The 20,367-nt window shown below is 38.3% G+C and overlaps 5 protein-coding genes and 1 pseudogene across 5 annotated transcripts; 3 read left to right on the top strand and 3 right to left on the bottom strand.

The window, feature by feature from the left end:
- Positions 1 to 369: 369 nt before the first annotated feature.
- LOC118435272 (histidine-rich glycoprotein-like) lies at positions 370 to 1,268 on the bottom strand. Its single transcript, XM_035851000.1, has 4 exons — positions 838 to 1,268; positions 658 to 734; positions 479 to 570; positions 370 to 375 (listed from the first exon to the last, which is right to left on the bottom strand). Exons 1-4 carry the CDS (start codon positions 1,227 to 1,229, stop codon positions 370 to 372), a joined length of 567 nt encoding a protein of 188 aa, XP_035706893.1. The 5' UTR covers positions 1,230 to 1,268.
- Positions 1,269 to 1,745: 477 nt separating this feature from the next.
- On the top strand, positions 1,746 to 4,316 carry LOC110849295. The gene is made up of 5 exons (XM_022096697.2): positions 1,746 to 2,200; positions 2,508 to 2,882; positions 3,221 to 3,593; positions 3,764 to 3,840; positions 3,905 to 4,316. The coding sequence occupies exons 1-5, from the start codon at positions 1,885 to 1,887 to the stop codon at positions 4,231 to 4,233; spliced, it is 1,470 nt and encodes a 489-aa protein (XP_021952389.1). The 5' UTR covers positions 1,746 to 1,884; the 3' UTR covers positions 4,234 to 4,316.
- A 229-nt stretch (positions 4,317 to 4,545) lies between these two features.
- Positions 4,546 to 7,097, top strand: LOC118435348. Its single transcript, XM_035851320.1, has 5 exons — positions 4,546 to 4,903; positions 5,540 to 5,911; positions 5,977 to 6,358; positions 6,578 to 6,648; positions 6,727 to 7,097. Exons 1-5 carry the CDS (start codon positions 4,624 to 4,626, stop codon positions 7,017 to 7,019), a joined length of 1,398 nt encoding a protein of 465 aa, XP_035707213.1. The 5' UTR covers positions 4,546 to 4,623; the 3' UTR covers positions 7,020 to 7,097.
- A 5-nt stretch (positions 7,098 to 7,102) lies between these two features.
- On the bottom strand, positions 7,103 to 10,064 carry LOC110848394 (esterase E4). The gene is made up of 13 exons (XM_022095601.2): positions 9,697 to 10,064; positions 9,488 to 9,625; positions 9,315 to 9,411; positions 9,166 to 9,233; positions 9,071 to 9,086; positions 8,914 to 8,993; positions 8,719 to 8,824; positions 8,613 to 8,643; positions 8,387 to 8,552; positions 8,150 to 8,324; positions 7,741 to 8,076; positions 7,547 to 7,679; positions 7,103 to 7,475 (listed from the first exon to the last, which is right to left on the bottom strand). Exons 1-13 carry the CDS (start codon positions 9,844 to 9,846, stop codon positions 7,292 to 7,294), a joined length of 1,680 nt encoding a protein of 559 aa, XP_021951293.1. The 5' UTR covers positions 9,847 to 10,064; the 3' UTR covers positions 7,103 to 7,291.
- A 1,250-nt stretch (positions 10,065 to 11,314) lies between these two features.
- Positions 11,315 to 12,800, top strand: LOC110848993 (protein XRP2). Its single transcript, XM_022096368.2, has 4 exons — positions 11,315 to 11,634; positions 11,784 to 11,996; positions 12,066 to 12,238; positions 12,449 to 12,800. The coding sequence occupies exons 1-4, from the start codon at positions 11,441 to 11,443 to the stop codon at positions 12,676 to 12,678; spliced, it is 810 nt and encodes a 269-aa protein (XP_021952060.1). The 5' UTR covers positions 11,315 to 11,440; the 3' UTR covers positions 12,679 to 12,800.
- On the bottom strand, positions 12,685 to 17,229 carry LOC110849274 (annotated as a pseudogene).
- Positions 17,230 to 20,367: the final 3,138 nt, after the last annotated feature.

Raw genomic sequence — 20,367 nt, 5'->3', positions numbered from 1 at the left:
AAAATTTTATTTCATAATTTTGAAAAAAATGAATTTGTGGTAAAAATACGAGAAATAAACTTTCAAACCTACATAGATCTAAAATTTTGGATTATCATTTCCACAAAGTTTTAATGCGTCGTCGAAATGATAATTTGACTAATATTTAAAGTTTGGAAGCAGTTAAGAATAATCTTTAATTAAAATATAGTATTATTTAACAAGGATAATTTTAATCCGTAACTGACACTTAATTCATTTGCTACGTTAATCATTCAAATTTGAAATTTCTTTAAAAAATTAAATTAAAATACTCGATTAAATAAGACACCACTAATAAACTAAAATTCTGCTCGGAATCACTAATTGTTTTGCAGATCGGTCTTTAGGTTACACCTTTATTATAAATTATAGATTATAATTTGGAAACTCAACTTCATCCTCCACTTCCCACCTAAATAATTACTCGGGTGGGCGTGGTTATATATTTAGAACTTACATGATGATGGTGATGGTGATGATGGTGGTGATGGTGACCGTGATGATGACCGTGATGGTGGGCATGATGGTGGTGATGATGTTCATGGGCGCCTTTATTGAAGCAATTTTTCGAGTATTTAAATATCGTAACGTGACGATTTTTTATAGTCAAATAATCAAATCTTTAGCCCTACGAACCATGATGATGCTCTCCACCGTGATGATACAATGGATGGTTTGGATCGTCCAAGTGGGCCAGCAAACCTTCACTTGCCCTAAATTCCAAAAAAGAGGGACCCATTTTTATTATCAAATTTGAAAATTTTGAAAATTTGATCATATTTGATGAAAATTTTAGTATAATTTTGAAAAACGAACCTTAACATTGGTCCCACTTTGCTCGCCCGGGACGCCCTAATTCCCAAACTTGCCCGCGACGCGAGTGACGCTCTCGAAGCGCGGGACGAGTAAAAGCTATGATACGATCGTATCATTGGCATCGAGGCGCGCGTTTCGTGGGGGAAATAACTATAGCGCGACGAATCGTGACTCCCGTGATGATGGGAATCCTGGTGGTCATGATAATGGTGATAATCGGTTATCGGTGCGGATTCCGGGGAAGAATTTGCCGGTGCGGATGCAACCAGGTTGTCAGGTCCTTCGAAAGCTAAGTGACTTCGTTTTGCGCCATGGGTTTCTCCTCCTCCTTCAGAAGGCGGGTCGGTCGGAGGGGGTGGAGATGATTGGGCGGAAAAAGAAGGTTCCGACATTGGTGAAGGGAGGAGGAATTTTAGCCAATTTGGGATAAAATGGGAATTTTGGGGTTTGTTTAGGGTGAGATTTTCATAAGTTTTGGCAACGTGATCCACAAAAGTTTGTAGTTATGGGATATTATTGTGGTCAACGTTATGCTGTACACCCCGATGATGAAGTATACCACACACAGGTGTAAGTAGGCAGTTAGCAAAGCTACATTTTCAAAATTTTCTACATTTCTTGTGTTTAGTCAAAATTTAAGAGTTCATTTGAAATCATTCTGTCGTGTTCCCAGAATGATTTCAACGTTAAAGCAGTATTTGAAATGGGTGGGGTCGATAAAAGTTAAATTTCCGAAACTCGACGGAGAAAAGTGTATCGTAAATTTTTTCAGTCAAATAATATCTCAAATCAGGAAGATTATCCAGTTATGGATAATCCATGCGGTATCACAATTAGATAAGATAACATAGAACCGTCCCGATAATGAGATCACATCTACTCATGTCAGTTAGTTGACAATACGACTTTGTTGGTAGAGGGTGTTATAATTTTGGGAAACATGCGAAAAAAGTAATTTTTCAGATCGAAAAATATTTAAATATTTACTAATATGTGAATTTGAAAACTGGAAATTTCGACATTTACGACTTTCTCTAGCTTGTAGCGATGTCTTTTGCCAAATTCAAAAATTTCTCAAAATCAGAAATATTTTTCATCATTCTGATAACCGTGTCGATAAAATCGCTTGCGTCCTCCAATCTCAACCCCGAAATTGATAATGACTGTCCGGGTTTCTCTTGTCCAAAAATCCTCTGCGATCTGAAGCGCAAAAATGTGCAAGATTTTTGTGAGAATGTGCAATGTTTTGGAATTGAGGTGACGAGCTGTGCGAATATTACCCACGCCTCAGACAAGGGGATGCTAATCTATGAAGAACGATTAACAATGTGTGGATGTTGTCCGGGTTGTGCAAAGTATCAGGGTGAGAAAATTGTGTTGTGCAATTTATGTTATGCAAAATTATTTTTGAAAGAATTTCCAATACGGATGGAAAATTAACATTCATTTTTGATATTTTTGGCGTAGTACATAAAATTCTGACCATTTTAATTTTTGCACATTGGACATTTAATTTTTGTACATTGGACATTTAATTTTTGCACACAATTTTTGCACATAATTTTTGCACATGGTTGAAAAAAATGGCTCAAATTCTTATTTTTTTTTGTCCATTTTTGGCCCACTATTTTTGCACTGTTTCTACTTTGTTTTTGCATACTTTATTCCAGGCCTTGATGAAAAATGCGAGCAATATCCTCTCCCTCCCACGCCAGACCCGGCTTGTACAGGAATTGTATGCCCAATTTTGATGAACACGTGCGCCCCCGGTCTGATTTGTCCGCTGGTTGGTCCGAATGCGAAAAATTGCAGTTACAACTCCACTTCGCCGGAAGAATCTGCCAAATTGACCTCGTGCGGCGATAAGCGCGCCCTCGCACTCCACGACGACCTCCACTGGACCCCGCAATGTGAGAAGGACGGGTCGTACAGCCCGAAGCAGTGCAAAGGGTTGCGCGCTAATGGAATCTGCTTCTGCGTGAGTAAAGAAGGTGACCGCATTTTCGGGACGGAAAATCGACGCCAAGCGGAAAATCAGACGTGCGGTAAGCGAAAAGAACAGTGGCCGCTGAAGGGTGGGGACAGAGGGACAATTCGGTTATTCGATGTCCGAATCATCTGCCCATGTTGTATGATAGCTATTCCATCTTATCATAACATTACCGGTGGGACTTGAACCGTCGGTTCGGTCACGGTCCGGTTCCAGTTAAAAAAATCGGTTTCACTTACCGAGAACCGAACCGAACCGGACCGTTGAGACCACTACCCCTCCCTCCCCTATCCTGAAATGTTTATGTCCCTAGATTTCTTCCCCGTTTCCGCGGCCACTGATAATACATACCTGAAAATCAGACACTTTTACCTATTCATTAATTATGTCCAGCATGTAGTCGGCAAGTCCACGAGCTTCGTGAATCCGGTCACATTGCCTCGTTTCACTGCACACCCGACGGAAACTATGAGCCCCTCCAATGCGACACGGACTCTGCCCTTTGCTACTGCGTGGAACCTAAAACCGGGAAAATGACGGGGGCCGTCCTGCCGGAAAACGAGTGGAAAAAGCTGCCCTGTTTTTCCCTCAATTTGACCAACTCTAATCCCAAGTTCGGCTATTACCGGGTGTGCGAGAGCGAATGGGCGCCCGCACAAAAGTTGTCGCTTGAAGCGTCCCTTCACGGCTTGGATGTCTGGTCAGGAAGGAGGCTCAATTGCGATTTCGATGGGAGTTACGCCCCCGTGCAGAACATCGATAAAATGTGAGTGGGCAAATTAGTGATATTAAATATGCATGTTTTCGAATTTCTGGAGCTTTTTTTAATTTCTAATGATGCAGCAAGGTTTCGAATTTATTTCGATATTTCCAAATTTTGAATTTTTTCACCACTTCGGATAATCCATGCTAAAACATTTTTCATGAAAATTTCAGCACGAAATGCGTCAACAAAGATAGCACGCTCATAGCTGCATATCACGATACAGAGGGCAAATTCGACACAGATTGTCGTAAGAAAGATCCACATTATGAATTATCCAGGTAACGTTATCATCACTATTTGCATTTTTTCAGAATGCGCCCGAGACGCAATAAAATCCTCGCAGGAAGGGATCACGTTCGGGAAAAGGTGTGCCGCTACCGGAAATTACGACATGATTTCACCCATCGACCAAACCCAGCCACGCCGTTGGCGCTGCGTGGACCGAGATGGAATATTTTTTGGGGAGGATACCCCCGTCGATGATAAGTACAAATGCTGCCTTTACGGGAATTTGGTTACTTATCCGCCCAGAAATTGTGACAAGGAGCCGATCGAGGTTCAAGAACAGTGCTACGATCCGACGAAGGATGACGAATGGAATGTAAACAAGACGAAGCCGTGCTATTTTTGGGCGACGTAGTGGACGAAACAATTAAATAATAAACCCATATTTTTCGCGTGTGTCATCAGTTTCTAAATAAATTCATAGAGATTAATCATGTACATATTTTCAGCTTGACGCATTTCTTCATTATCAATCATGATAATTCATGATCACGATTTATGGTGGAGTTTTTAATTTAAACGAAATTACAGGAATCGGGTCGGGATTAATAAGATTAGTAGTAGCATGAATCAGAGTCAGTTATCTAAACTTCGATAACGTAATCCTCTGCAGGATTATTTACTTATCAATTTCAGAAAATATAAACTAGTTAATTTCCGACAAATGGTAGATTGGAATTTTTTGCACGTACAATTCCAGCATTTCTGATTTTATTGCGGCATAATTTTACAGAATTTTGCAAAGATGAGGGACAAACTTCTCTACGTGAAATACTATTCCAATAATTTACTCGTTTTAGCCGGGCTTATCTTGTTCGTGGTTATCATTCCCAGTTCAATAGTTAACTGTTCAGCACTTTGTCCCAAAGCGCTCAGCTCTATTCCTAACGTTTGTGACCGTTTTGAGTGTAAACGCAACATGACGGAGGCGGACTGCCCGTTGGACACGATCTTCGTGAAGGGACTCACGCTGTGCGGGTGTTGTCCCGGATGTGCGAAGTATATCGGATTTACCAAAGCGTCATGTACGTGTGAAAAATAAATATTTACAAAAATTGTATATAAAGAAAATTGTATTTCGTTCGAGTAAAAAAAAGTGTTTTCAAATATGGAGCAATGAATTATGATTAATTAAAATTTTGCATTTGAACAACGCCACAACTAATAAATTTTGGACATTCACATTTACATTTGAGTTGATAAAAAACTTGTTTGTCAGTGAATTTAAAAATTAAAAATTTTGCGAATGGTTAGCACCATAAATTAAAAAATACGAAAATTCGCATATCAATTCGCTAATTAGATGATGTACTTTTCGTGCCCAAATTTATACATGTGACTTGTTTTCGAGATTTTGATATAAATGATGATATTTCAGGGCTATATTATTTTACGTGATTCATAAAATTGTGTGAAATACCAAGAGCTTGCATTTTACACAGTATGACAATTCTAAACTAGTCTTATCCAGCGTTTGTGGATTTGGTCGGATCAAATTGTTGTTGGATTGTTGCAATTATTGTTGCAAATTTCAACACTGATATTTTACACGCTGTATTATGTACCATATTCATATTTATTATATTTATTATCAAATTTAATACGAGTTTGCACATCATACAAACTTGCAATCTTTCTAAAAATTCATCCAACTATTTCAGCCAATGCAACACAAAGAAACTGTACCAACTCGAAAAATGACATCGTGAAGTCGCCCGAACCATTATGTGCGGGTCCAAACTGTCCCATTCTAATCAATCAGTGTTTCCCTGGCCTTGTGTGTAACGCTTTCAACGGGTCATGCAGCCTCCCCACGTCCCCCCGAAACTCCTGCACGGAGGAATGCATGTACAAAAAGAGTCTCAAACGGCTCGGTTTATTCCACTGGGATCCCATCTGTGAGGAGGACGGGTCATACGCTCCCAAGCAGTGCAAAGGTGACCACGTGACGGGCATCTGCTTCTGCGTGGACCCCTGCGGAAGACGCATCTTTGGTCAGGAATTTAGAGCCGATTCCAAAAATCAGACGTGTGGTGAGCGAACAAGATTATTTCGAAATTTTAATAATTTTTGATTTTCAAATTCAACAATTTCTCAGCCTGCAGTCGACTCGCGAACAATTTGCGTACCTCGGGAAACGTTGCCACGCTGCATTGCACACCGGACGGTAACTTTGAACCGCTTCAGTGCGATACTGACTCCGCGCTTTGCTACTGCGTTCATGAAAGAACCGGGAAACTTCTTCATGGGGCCGTAGTTCCGGAAACCCGGTGGAAAAGTTTGCCCTGTTTGACCCCAAATGTGACCAATTTTCTGCAAAATGGTCACTACTTGCGCAAATGTGAGAGTAATTTCGCCGCAAATGAGAAATTTATAAATTATTGGAAAATACACGGGTTGGAGAATGTGACGATTTCACTGCCACATTTTAACTGTGATTATGACGGGAGTTTTGGTCTCGTGCAGGAATCTGAGTCGAGGTTAGTGCTCAGGTTTTAATTGGATATTTAACTCTACTAATTTTTAGGGGGGGGGGCGAGGGGGAAATCAATTTTTTTGGAGTTGATAAGCGCATATTTTTATTTGCTGGGAAAAAATCGAAATGTTTTGGAAAAAAGTTTTTTTTTTGTTTTACGTTATCAAAACACCTAATTTGAATATTTACAGATTATATAAAAACATGTATATTTGTCCCATAGGTACGATTGCGTTTTCAAGAATGGGTCCAAAATCGGAGACTTTTCGTCCATAACAGATCAAGTTGATTGCAGTAAGGATAAAAATAAAAAGAAAAAAGAGATAATTTTCTCAAAAATTATTAATTACTTGTTGGCCTTTTACTTATCAGATTGTGCCCGTGACCAGATCAACTACCAAATTAAGGGGAGACCTTTCTCCATCGAGTGTGTACGTAATGTCGGAAATTACCCCAACAGTGTTGACTTTGGTTCCCACGCGTCCTGCATTGACCGCGATGGGATTCCCTATGGGGACGCGGTCCCCTCCAAGTATGCCTGCTGCCTGAGTAACGACTGCGTCCTCGCGACAGCGATGGAATGTCAGCAGAATGGATACATGTCATGTTGTTCTTGGCCGTATGGACCGGAGTGCACGTACGAAACGACCGATGCAACGACGTAAAATATGATGAAATTCTAATTTTATGCCAAGATTTTGGTTCTTTTTTTAAAAATAAACATACATAATTTTACGATCAAGTATTAAGTTGTACGTATTTACGATCGTTTTTAATGGACATTTTTTCATGAAATTGGGTGAAATAAGTAGTTGCGTAATTTCTCTTCCATACAAAATGAATACAATTCATCTGAAATATTTCAAAATGTTGCAATTTTAATTGTAAAAAGATACCTAACTTGCAAAATTTAATCAGATCATAAGTCCTACAAATATTAAAAATCGTCGCACTGTAAACTCTCCCAAAATGCCATTCTCGACTTGAATGGCTCGTCTATCATTTTTGACCCTGTTTTAGAAATATGATAATATTTTAAAGATCTTCTTTCCTCAGGGGAAGTGGGGACGATGTGGCGACCCAGAGGCTCCCAAGTATTTGACGAGCTGTGCTTTGGATTACTAGAGAGATAAGTAAAAGTTTATTTGTCGTTAATTTGCACACGGACCGAAAATTTAAATATTTATCGCACCCAATTTTCCCGAAATTTGCCCACATCTCGGACATTTTGCCAATCATGTAGTCATCTTCCGTACCCTTTACGATATTCGAGTAGAATATCTTTTGGTTCATGATGTACTGTAATTCGTCCGCATGTGTGGCACCTGATTACAAGATATACATAAATCCTTAATATTTAAATCCTTCATAATTTTATCTGCATACCATAAGTTTCCAAAATTCCGAACGAGTTTAAATAACTGAATTCTCCGTGGTAGTCAAAAAAATAGAGAAATATTGGATTCTCCTCCGTCTGAAAGGAGGCGTGATACAGAGCCGTCGTTTTGGTCGAATGGATGAAAAATCTATCCGAAAACATGTCGATTAATCTCCCCCTCGATTCGGGACTGATGAGTTTGTCGCCAAAGTAAAATTTTCGCACGGCCGAGGCGAACTCATTTCCGGTCGGGAGTGAGGATTTATCATAAATGAGATGTTTCGGAGCTTCGTCAAACCAGGCGGAATTTGCGGCTTGGAGACGGCTCGGATTTTGGAGGAGGGCTGTATGTCACGTAATTTGCTTAATTATTATTTAATTAATCAATGAAGCTGCATACTTATCATATTTACTCACGTATTGCTCGATAAGCACCTTCCTGAGCGTTTACCCCCATCATGAGTGGAACTTGGGTGGCAAACCGGTTAGATTTTACAACGTCGAGAGGACAATCAGCCAAGAAAGTGTGGTCCGATGGTGGACCGGACTCGGCACTTGGCGTAAATGCGATAAGAGGTTGCTCCTTCCATTCCTGGAGATAAATTTGAAATAAAACTCAAATTTCGTCCAGCAAAATTTGATCAATCATAGTACCGTAAAATCCATTCGTTGCGCCGCAATGGCGTAGGGATTGACTTCTTTGAGCACTTTGACCATTTCAGTCATATCGGTGAGGTCACACTCAATCCCCAATTGTTTCACGAGATCGCGTACTTTTTGTTCGGGTCGTTTCGTGAAAGCCCAAGGACTGAGAGCATTCCTGGAAGAACAAAATGTCAAACAAAAGTGGTCATGTGTAATGATAAGCGAGACGACTTACCCACTCTGCATGATCCCTCGGTGAAAAAGCCCTGCAAATTGATGATAATGTGCATGCGTTAATTATAATTATTGGGATACTCATGCACATAATTTGCTTATCGTACCCTTGCTCATGGGCGACATTAAATGAAAATGAACACACGCGGCGCCCGCCGACTCGCCAAAAAGAGTAACGTTGTCCTTATCACCGCCGAAATAGGAAATGTTTTCCTATAAAATGTACATGAGTTTTATTTTTATTGTGATTTACTACCTAAATTTCGATGATTTCTGCCAGAAAATTTGCATCAAAAGATTACCTGCACCCATCTGAGACACATGACTTGGTCCTTCATCCCCATGTTGCCTCCTACCTGGCCGTCCCCACTGTTGAGGAAGCCTGCACCGCAAAAAGTACAATTTTTTGTCTCATCCCTTCTACACAAATTTGGTCACAAATTACATAATTTTACTTACCAAAAGCACCAAGTCTCTGCATAAAAATAAAATAAATCATCTGACATTAACTAATGCCATCAGTTTGATAACTTGTTACATAATTAATCACTCACATAATTAAAAGTGACCAAGATAACGTCTTGATCTATGAGATATTTCCCCCCATACAAATCACCACCTCCTGACGTTGACATTGATTTCCATGAATTTTAATTGCGTCATAATAAAGTGAAAATAAATACCCCTCTAATTATTATCTTACCGACATAATATCCTCCACCGAAAATGAAAACCATAACTGGCAAACCATTCGTCGATGAGATACTATTTGGAGATCTTTTATTTTTTCCGGAGGGGAGCTGGAAAACAGAAGAATCGACTAATTTTATGATTTAAAATAATGAACAATTAAAAAGCTTATCATCCTCAAACTACTTGTGGCGTAAAAACGTTCAGAAAAAGACAATCTTCACTCCCCAAAACACGTCGTGTGATGAGACTCGCTTGGGCGCAACGTTCCCGTGGTTTTTTCCCGTCTAAAAGTCCACTCCATTTCTCCCATCGTTCCGGAGGCTGTAACAAAAAAGTAAAAAAGAACTTGGTACAATTTACCACCCTGAGAAAATTAATTTGCAAAAAAATACCTGAAATCGTTCCGGACACCGTTTGGCGAAAGGGATTCCATAAAATCCAAAATAATCTCGGCACTCTCTCGACTGTAGTAAAACCCCTTCCACGATTCCTTGAGGAAGGTCAATAATTGGATCTTTTGACCCTGAAATACCTGACATCATTGTCCTTTTATTTATGCGAAATAATGGGTCAATCTTCTTAATTGACCGAGTTTTGCACAGGCCACCGCGGCGATAAAACGTCCTCCCCACAATCCAAAAGCGATTGGACACGACCAATGAGGATATTTTGCAAAATTATTAAATTGTAGATTTTTCACCGATCAGCCGGTCGTGTTGATGTTGGTTGAAGTGAAATTGGACGAGGAATGAATGATTTGCATGCAGACTGCATTTGACTGAACTGCGAGAATTGGTATCGTTAAATTCGCATCATATATAATCATACATACGCAAACGGTGATGATGAAGACATAGATGAACAAGACGATATCATGATGGGAAAACCGGTCTCACGCATTTTTTCATGCAAAATTCTGCACTATTTTATTCATTTAGATTATTTGCTAATGCTATGCTTCCATAACAAATAGGAAATGAATTGCATGGAAATTGATCACTGGACCGTTTCTGATTTATCTATGAGCGTCGGTACAAGTACGACGCTTGACCGACACCTTTTAGTAAAAACCTAATCAATTAAAAAAAAAGATGAGAAGATTTTTTATATCCCGACAATTCTCAAGTTTTTAAAAAAATTTACCTTATTTCCATTTTACTATTCCTTCAAAAACTTCAAATTATGAAAACAATGCAACTCATCGTGTGTAAAATTGTAAAACTAATATTCAAGAATCGTCAAAATTCAATAAAATTTCCAAAAAAATTTGTAACCAAACATGCCCTCAAAATTCTGGAGTTCCAACACTTTCACCGTAGTTTACAAAGTATCTAGTATTAACAATTTTTTATTAGGCTTGTTTCTAAAAACTTTAAAGTACGACGTGTAAGTAATCCAGGGTAATCCACGTAAAAAAATATAAAGTCTGAAAAAAAATCTTTCCTAGAAACTTTTAATTCTATACGATCTGTTTTATAGCAGTTAAGTAAGTTTTGCAAAAACTAGCCACTTATGTAATTACGACCTGATTTTTAAGAGTTAATTTAATAAAGTTGCACCGGTAGATTAAGTCTCAATTACTTGATTTTAATTATTCATTTCTAGATTAATTTTAATTATTTCATATAAGCGTTTACAAATTAATCCTAGATATGTAAATATTACAGAAATCAATTACATGAATAATCTGAATAATCTGGTAGTTTTATTAGAATCTCATAAATAAGTAATCTTTACAGAATGCAATCGGTTTTTCCATGCGACGCGACATCGTTAAGCACCAGGGCACCATTTTCATCTTCAGAAACATTGGATTTCGTACATGCACTTCCGTTTAATGCAATGTCGTCATTTCCCAAATTTTGGAATAAACAAATCAGCTCTCGTATGAATTACTTAACACTCGAATCATTATGCATACGTAATATAGCGTACTTTCACCCTTTTCCGGGTATGGTTTTGTTGTGCCTTCCCAGTACCATGGCACTTCTAAATACTGCTACCCGGGCATCGGGTCGTTGTATCCTCCCATTCACAAAAATTCAACCAGATATTTCTTAATTTATCACCCTTGTGATAAATAAACAGCAAAATTATCTCTTTTTTAGTCAGGATGTTATAGTTCTTTAATTTGCGATGGGTTCCCTAATTTCGAGGTGTACGTCGTCCTGCTGCTGTGCATTTTGTCAAGGGTCACACCGTTTCAAGAGGCAGGAATCATTTTCAGGAATTTTGACCCAAACTGGACAAAGTTGCAGTGCTAATAATTTTAGTTCTTCGTCTCCTCTCGAAATAACAACTCAGCCGAAACAACAGAAACAATACTCTTGGTATATTGATTTATTTACAATTGTTTAACGCATTTTAGGGAATTTTAACCCTTTACATACATATTTCTGAAATGTATATTTGTAAAAATTACAAGTTATACAACTCGAGATTTTAGTTGCATTTAAAATTTGCACGAATTTTTGCACAGGGACACCCGTCCAAAACAGGACCCTGCAAATTACACCATTTCCGACCTTCGTGACGGCGAACAAAGGGTGAAACGCCCGGGTGAAATTAACGGGCAGCAATTCATCATAAAAAATTGTACTAATTCCAAAATCTTCATGTTCGATTACTCCAGCCAAGTTACGATTGATGATTGTACGGATTGCCTCATTGTGTGTGGACCAGTCCAAGGAAGGTATATGCATTTAGATACGTACATATTCAAAATTTTGGAAATCAAAATTATTAAAATTTTTGGTTTCAGCCTATTTTTACGAGACACAAAAAACTCTACACTCGTCTGTACCTCGTCCCAATTGAGGTTGCGAGATTGTCAAAATATTCATTTATTCGTCGCAACAGAGTCCGATCCCATAATTGAGGCGTCCACGGAAATTGTAGTAGGACCATATTTCCTATCGTATAATGGACTCGTGGGTAATTAAATATGAAGCAATTTAGTCGGATGTTTGCGTAAAATATTTTTCAAAGTTTTACAAAATAACGATATGCGTAATTTTGAAAATTTACGAATTTTGTGGTTTAATTCACTTATAAATTACAAGCATCTTAGCCAAATGCCTCAAAATGTTCACAACTTTCTCTCTTTCGCGAAATTCCTAAATTATGTGCGTATGCAAATTTCAGACCAATTTAAATCAGCGAAACTCGACCGGTCTAAAGCGACACATTGGTCAGAAATTTACGACTTCACGCCAAACGATGTCACCCCGAATTGGAAACGTTACGAGAGAGGAAAGCACACACCGGAAAAGTACATCTGCCTCCCACAACCTGTCAATTTTTATGCTGATCTTGAAATACGCCTGGAGGATGAGACTACTCTAGTTCAAGCAAATGTTATTTTACAAGATTGAATTTTATAGTATTTACTCGTATTTTATTTATTGTATTTATCCATGAATATTTTCTTCTTAGTAGTTCATACAAAATCTTAATATAAATATATGCAAAAATACACCAACTGTATTGAAAAGATTACTATTATTAACGTCGATCCGTCTTTTCAACGCCACGCTTGCCGACGAAGAGATGTTTCGGTTTGAGGTCGAAAATGCGACGATCTCCTTCTCCTTTTCGGGAGTGTTTGGCGATTCCCTTCTTTTGTGCTTTGGCGTGCATCTTGCCCAACTTGGTTTTCATCTAAGGGAAAATTTAAATTTAAAGGTTTTAGATGATAAGACGAGTGGTAATAATGCTGTAACTTTTTATGGTTATAAAAATATTGGTGACTTACCGTAGCGTCCTTAATACCCATCTCATTTCGAGGCGCTTTAGACATAGATCTTGATCGAGAACGGGCCGTGGATTCGAGTCGCATACGCTTTTCAGCGGGACCTTTGGACCGTGAGCGGCTTACGGAGCGGGCAAAGTTGGTCTGTGTGCATAGATAATTATAATTAAGGATACTTAATTATGACTTAAAAATGACCAGTTTTGTACTCACGATTGGATTGTCGGTATCGATTTCGACTCCAAGTTCGCTCATCTTCCTCTTCAACCCGGACACGCTTCTTTCTCGCTTCCTACCTGCTGTATTTCGTGGAAGAGTGGGTTTGTTACTGCATTTTTTGAGATGTCGTTCAATCTACAAAATAGAAGAGACCATTTTTATGAAAAAGTTCTAAAATCGGATAAATATTAAATTGATAAATTATGATTTATTTTATATACCTTCATAATTTTCTTCTTTTCACGAATCTGTGACTAGGGATGGTAATCCGTATCCTAAATTAACCGATCCGTAGGATAGGATCGGATAAATACAGGATCGGATCGGATCGGATTTGCTCGCTTTAGGATCGGATCGGATTTGCTCGCTTTAGGATCGGATCGGCTCCCGGTTCTACTCGAAATCCGATGCGATCCGATCCTAGGATCGGATCGATCGTAGGATATCCGCGGATGATATGTGTGAGACACCTTGTGTCTAACTATGGAAATACTTTACCAGCTGCTTTTCTTTATTTATTGGAACGGTTTTTGGTGAGTTCATCACATGGCGTACATTACCCGAATGAGCCGAATTATCCTATTATTTTACACCAGAATAATAACATAATTCGGCTCGTTCGGGTAATGTACGCCATGTGATGAACTCACCAAATGTGAAACGAGTTTACATCGGATGATCCGAGGATCCTGTGTGATCCTAGGATCTCATCGGTTAGGATCGGATCGGATTGTCTGATCCTCGGATCCTCTATCCGATCCGTGTGAAAATCCGATCCTATCCGAGTTTTTACGATCCTAGGATAGGATCGGTTACGGATTACCATCACTATCTGTGACGCTAACTGCTTGATATTTTCATCCTCCTCGTCCGTGTCGTCATAATAGCCAGCCTCCTCGCGAAGCTCTTCCTCTCGCTCCAATTTCTGAGAGAAATTTTAACAGAATTTTATAAATTTTGTTTAACAAATCTCAGATAATGCATATTTATGCACTTAATTTAGTGGTGCTTGCTACTACCCACCTACATGATGTCTGGATCAATAAAATCTGCAATATTCTTGCCCTCCCAGATTTCCGGGATTGCATCATACTTAATTTTATCAGGAAGATCGTAATGTTTCTTTAAATCGAGGATGTAATCGTCTCCCATTTCTAGTTCAATGTCACGCTCGAGTCGCTTCTTGGGTCGCACACCTCCAGTAAGCATTGCCTGCTTCTTCAGAATAACGGCCTCTGCAATTTCAAATTGGTTGAAAACATTAATTACAATTCTATTTTTAATGGCGTATTAATTTAAAAACCTACCCGGGATGAATGGTAAACGTTGCTTATCATCTCTTGGTTTCTGCACAGCTACGTGAAGACGATTAAGAAAATCGTTCACTTTCTTGGTTCGTAATTTTGCATCGACTCGGAATGAAAGCAAGCGGTCACAAGCCTGTAAAATCAAATTATTACAAAATTTAACTCTTTTCTGTACATATATTAAAAAATCTACTGGAAAATCCTTAATTTTTACGTCACCTCCTGCTTAACATTCATAACACCGTCCTCATTCACCAGGGATAGTTCATTAGGGATAGTTTCATACAAAGTGTGAGTGAAAAGCGGAACGAGGCCAGTATCTACGCTTAAGGCGATAGAAAAACCGGAACACACGCGAGGAGAACGCCAATGTGACGCCGGCGGCGAATCCTGCGGGTAACCACCAAGGGGCAACCCCAGCAAAACAAAGGAGAAAAGAGAATCCCAAACCAAGTATGCAGAGGAAATCTTCCAAGTCGTGCTAAATAATTAAAAAAAAGATTGTGCCAAATAATAAGAAGAAAAATTAAAAAAAACCTACCTCAAACACTTTAACAAATCTGAAAAAAAATTAACGATTAATTAGTATTAGTAATTGCTAACAAAATTGTAACTGCAACAACGACAGTTGCAATTTTGTTAGTAATTACTTACGCCGCTGATCGTGTCCCATGTCTAAACATAATGTGGCTTCTGCCAATTATAAACTAAGACTAAGGTAACTTACGTGATGAATTCTTCTTCGAAGTCATCTTGTCCAGCCTCCTCAGGATTAACCTCGTATTTGGGAGGTTCACAGCATAGTGCAACCATTATGGATATCTAATATAGTTTGCATATCAATTTTCATGAAAGCGATATGCATTTATAGAGCTCATATCTAAATACACCGAGGCCAAGTCCAATTTAACATTTCACAACGATTATGCTGTAATGTAAAATAGTTTTTAACTATTATGTAACACAATATATCATTTCAACATCTCTACCAAAAAATAGCAGTTTATTCATTGTTGTCAAAAGTTTGAAACACAAAATGCACTCTAAAATGTTAATCATTTAACCCGTGCAAGGCGGATGACATGACAAAATTAAATTTTGATTGATGTATGCGTTACTTTCTTTCAAGTGGATTTGTTGCATTTATTTGACCTGAATTAAATGATGCCTTAAATTATATGGAAATAAATGTTCGTACAGCTGTTCCATTTTTAGGCCTTTTAAGATGGCCTTATAGATTTACCAAGATGTCTGTCTGTCCGTCCGTCTGTGCGTCCGTCTGTGCGCACGATAACTCTCTTTAAACAAAAGCTATCGACTTGAAATTTTGCACACTTCATCTTCGGGTCAAAAGTAAGGATGAGTTCGGAGATGGGCATGATCGGTCAAGTAATTGGCCGGTGGGGGTCATTTCCATCCAAATGCGTTGCCCTTAACTACCAAGAACCTTTAGAGCAGGTTAAATTATTTAAGTGTAAGTAAAATATTTGTAGCTTGAGAAATATCTATAGTAATAATTTTAAGTAATTTTAGTATGAAGATTGCGACTGACCTCAAAGCGTTTAAATTGGAGTGGAGTTTCAGAAATTTTAAACCTGGGAGACCCGACGGATTTCTAAAATTTGTAGTAGGTAGTTGAAATTTGGAACAAAGGTTGCTAGTGGATTGTAACAGACAAAAATGAATTTAGGTTGGAAAAATTTTAATCTTGATGGACCCTATGGGGTGACCCATACTGATTTTTCAAAATCGTCATATCGAAGTGAAATTTGGGAGAGAGGTTGCAAATGGGTCTTAATGGAACAATATGAAATGAAATTGGTAAAATTTATATCTGATGCGGTTATCCATATCTATTTTTAGAAATTGCGTTAAAAACATGAAATCCGGCACGGTAATACTTACAATTAGTGGCTTCTCATCAAAGAATTTGAAATTAAAAGTTAGCTAACAAGGGATACTTTCGAGGTGATAGTCGTGTCCAGGGTACCACTCATTGGTCTAAATGTTTTTTGATCGAGTGTTTCTCACGGGTTCGGGTTCTTACTTCGGGTTTCGGGTTCGGATCGGGTTTGGGTCCTGCTTCGGATACGAAATTTTTGAACCCGAAACTTTCGGGTTCGGGTTCGGGTCCGAGAAATGTGATCCCAAAATTTCGGGTTCGGGTCGGGTTCGGGTTCCGACTAAGAACCCGAAACCCGAACCAACAAGAACTTTTTGCCACAACGAACACGAAAACATTAAAAAAGAAAATAAAGTGTTAACCAAACTTGCTACGACGGTTATGCTGCAGTAATTCATTAAATAATTCAAATTTTTAATTGTCGTAACTTCTTTTCACAAGTGTCTTCAATTAGTGTTATGGTTTGAATATTAAAATAAAATATATTTTTTATCAAAAATTTGCAAAATATTTAGCTTGAGCTTACTTTAATATTGGAAACTTGAAACTGAAAATCATTTTCAGTTTTCAACTGATTTAAAAATTTCTGAATGTCACGGAAAGCCATTATTCATGGTCGATTTTTTGAGATTGCATTATTATGGTCAAGGAATTAAGAGTTATGTACTTATGCAGAAATGTGCTTAATTATAATTCCTCGGTCATATTTACAGAAGTATTGTTTGTTTGAAACCTTCCAAAGAATTTTTAGCTAAAAAGCCAGTCACCCCTTAAAGTTAAAATATATTCGGGTTTTTCGGGTTCGGGTTTCGGATTTGATCCGCCAGTTCGGGTTCGGATCGTTGCAAACGGGTTTCGGGTTCGGGTTGCCCTCAAGTTTCGGATCAGTGGCATCGGGTTCGGGTTTCGGATTTGCAAGAACCCGACCCGTGAGAAACACTAACCCATCTTCGAACTCGGTCGATGCCCAGATGCATGTCTGTATCAAATTTGGTAAAATTCAGCCTACTCCTTCGAGAGTTATGGAAAGACAGACAGACGGACAGGTCGATTACATAAGCCCTAGTCCGGGCTAAAAATTATATGCCAATCGTTCATTAGAGTCTGGCTTTTATGTAATAATGCCGTCTTAAAAGGCCTCGCAAAGTTGCTTGGAGTAGGTTTTATGTTAAAAAATTTGTATTGTCAAAAAATAGTATCTTGAAATTGTTTTGATCAGCATGTGTCTATACGCAACGTGGGGTTTGTAATTCTTGAAATAATTCTTGCCGGCTAAAATAAATCCATATATAAACTACGTGTGCTAATTATTCAAAGAATTCAAAGACTTCCAACAAACCCTGACTAATTTGTGGTTCGAAATATTTAAAATTTCAATTTAAAATAACAAATAAACTGAAATACGTAAAATTAGTTTAGTCATTTTATTGTTGCTAACTTAATAAAAATTCTTTCATCTAAAATTTCCGAAATATTTACATATTTTTGGAAATGAAAGAAATACTTACCACGTACAAAACATTATTTGGAACCCGAACGAGACATGAGAGTAAAATGCAACTTTACTACGCTCGAGCCCTGTAACATTCTATGACTTTTCTATGGCAGACAGAGATACATGAAAGGCCCATAAGCCCTTACTCAAACAGCAGAGGGTAAATGACAGAAAGGTCATTCTTTGTCCAAGTGTTGAACTCAACTTACAGTTGAGACACAGTGTGTTTCAGTTCAGCACTTGGACAAGTCATTCTATGATGCTATAATGTAGCCGTCCAATGATGAAAATATCATAAATTCTTTGGTTACTTCTTTTGAAATATTTGGGCATATTTAGTGGTTTGGGGTCTGAGAATACGTATTATACAATTTTAGTATGACCACACCCTCTGGGGGATGAGTTGCACCCCACGAGGGGGTTTGGCTTTGGAAACTATTCCGTTTGATAGATCTCTTGAAGCTGAACTAAATTCACATATATTTTATCAACGTAGGACGCTCCAGAACAAAATTATCAGAGTTTGAACAGCGAATTTTTGATTTGAGTGGCGCAGTGCGCGACCCTCATTCATGGGTTCGCGGTTCATTCTAAGAAAGAGAATTGATTTCACGCCTCTTTTTCAGCAAGATTTTTTTTAACACGCAAAAATATAGCTGTAGTAGCCTGAATTTGCACACTAAAAAATATCTAACAGCATTCAATCATTTTCCAAAATGCGAAAATGTTATTGTTTATTTTTTTCCGCAGTGATCCCATGCCTACGTATTGTCTCTTTAAATTTCTTAATACGTTTTAGCCCGAACCAGGGCTTATGTAATCGTCATGTCCGTCCGTCCGTCTGTCCGTCTGTCTTTCGATAACTTTCGAACGAGTTGACCGATTTGGACCAAATTTGGTACAGACATGTATCTGGGCAATGCAACGACCGAGTTCGAAGATGGGTTCGATCAGAAAAGTTTTGGACCGGTGGGGGTCATATGAGTGGGTGGGGTATTATGCACCAAAATTTCAAAATTGTGTTAGAAAGCTGAAATTTGGCATAGAGGTTGCTAATGGCTCCTAAGGAAAGAATATGAGGTTAAATTGGAAAATTTTTCAATCGGAGGTACCCGAATGGGTGACCCATAACGATTTTTTCAAAATCATCCGATCGAGCTGAAATTTGGTATAGAGGCTGCTAAAGGCCCCTAATGGAAGAATATAAAGTCAAATTAGTAAAATTTTCATATCTGGGACCCGTTGGGGTGACCCATACCGATTTTCATAACTTGTCCCAAAAAACTGAAATTCGGAACGGTGATACTTAATGGCTCCGCATGAAATTATATGAAGTCAAAGATAAACAAAAAGTAACCAGAGGGGCACTAAGGGGTACGGGGTACCCATACCGATTTCAAGAGTTTATATATTTAGCTAAAAATTGAGCGTGGAATCGAAAAAATAACTTAGGATTAGAGTTTCGGAGGGTTGAATTTTGAAATTTTATAATTGAAAATTCTGACAAAAATGAGTTTACTACTCAACCCTGGTTCGGGCTAAGCAAAGCTGTACTGATAGGTTTTAATAACTACGATATCTTTTTCGCATTTTAGAAAATGATTGAATGCTGTTAGATATTTTTTAGTGTGCAAATTCAGGCTACTACACCTATATTTTTGCGTGTTTAAAAAAATGCTTGCTGAAAAACGAGACGCTACATCATCAAAACTCCTCCCCCAGAGGGTGTGGTCATGCTAAAATTTTGCAATGAGTATTCTCAGACCCCAGACCACCAAGTATTTCAACCCAAGAATTTATGATATTTTCACCATTGAGCAGCCGCATTGTGGCATGCATGCTATACTTATAATATATGTACTATCTATGTATTATACCATTATACTATTGTACAGAGGCCCACCACAAGAGAGTTTTCCCAGAACCGACAGCGAAACAGCAATTGCTATTCTTAGAGGGTCATGCATGCAATCTTGATCAAAAAGTGAAAGTATTTTTATAAAATAACTCAAGGGGAGAGAAAGAACTGCCAATTGAAAAAAAGTTTTTAAAATCAACTCTCTCGCCGCTAAAGTTCAAAAAATGGGAAGTAAATGTGTTTTTGTGGTAAAACAATAATTTTATGTGGCGAAAAGCATTGACCTGTATTCCCCCAAAGTATTTATACATTTTTGATGTGTAAGTCAAAATTTTGAAATATTTTGAAATTAGTGGTTGACCCTTCTCATAGGCAGGACTGAGCAAGTTATGCACGGTGCGGTTGAGGCCGAGATGATGAGAAACTCGCGGCCTCCTTCACTTTATGGTCTGGATGGAGGTAAAGGTTTCTAACTCATCCGCACCATGTGTAAGTCAAAATTTTTCAAAATTTTGACTTACACATCAAAA

This window comes from Folsomia candida, unplaced genomic scaffold (genome assembly GCF_002217175.1).
Source record: "Folsomia candida strain VU population unplaced genomic scaffold, ASM221717v1 Fcan01_Sc004, whole genome shotgun sequence".
NCBI classification, from domain to species: Eukaryota; Metazoa; Arthropoda; class Collembola; order Entomobryomorpha; family Isotomidae; genus Folsomia; species Folsomia candida.
The sequence above is the reverse complement of the archived record's forward strand: the minus strand, read 5'-3'. Positions and strand labels throughout refer to the sequence as shown.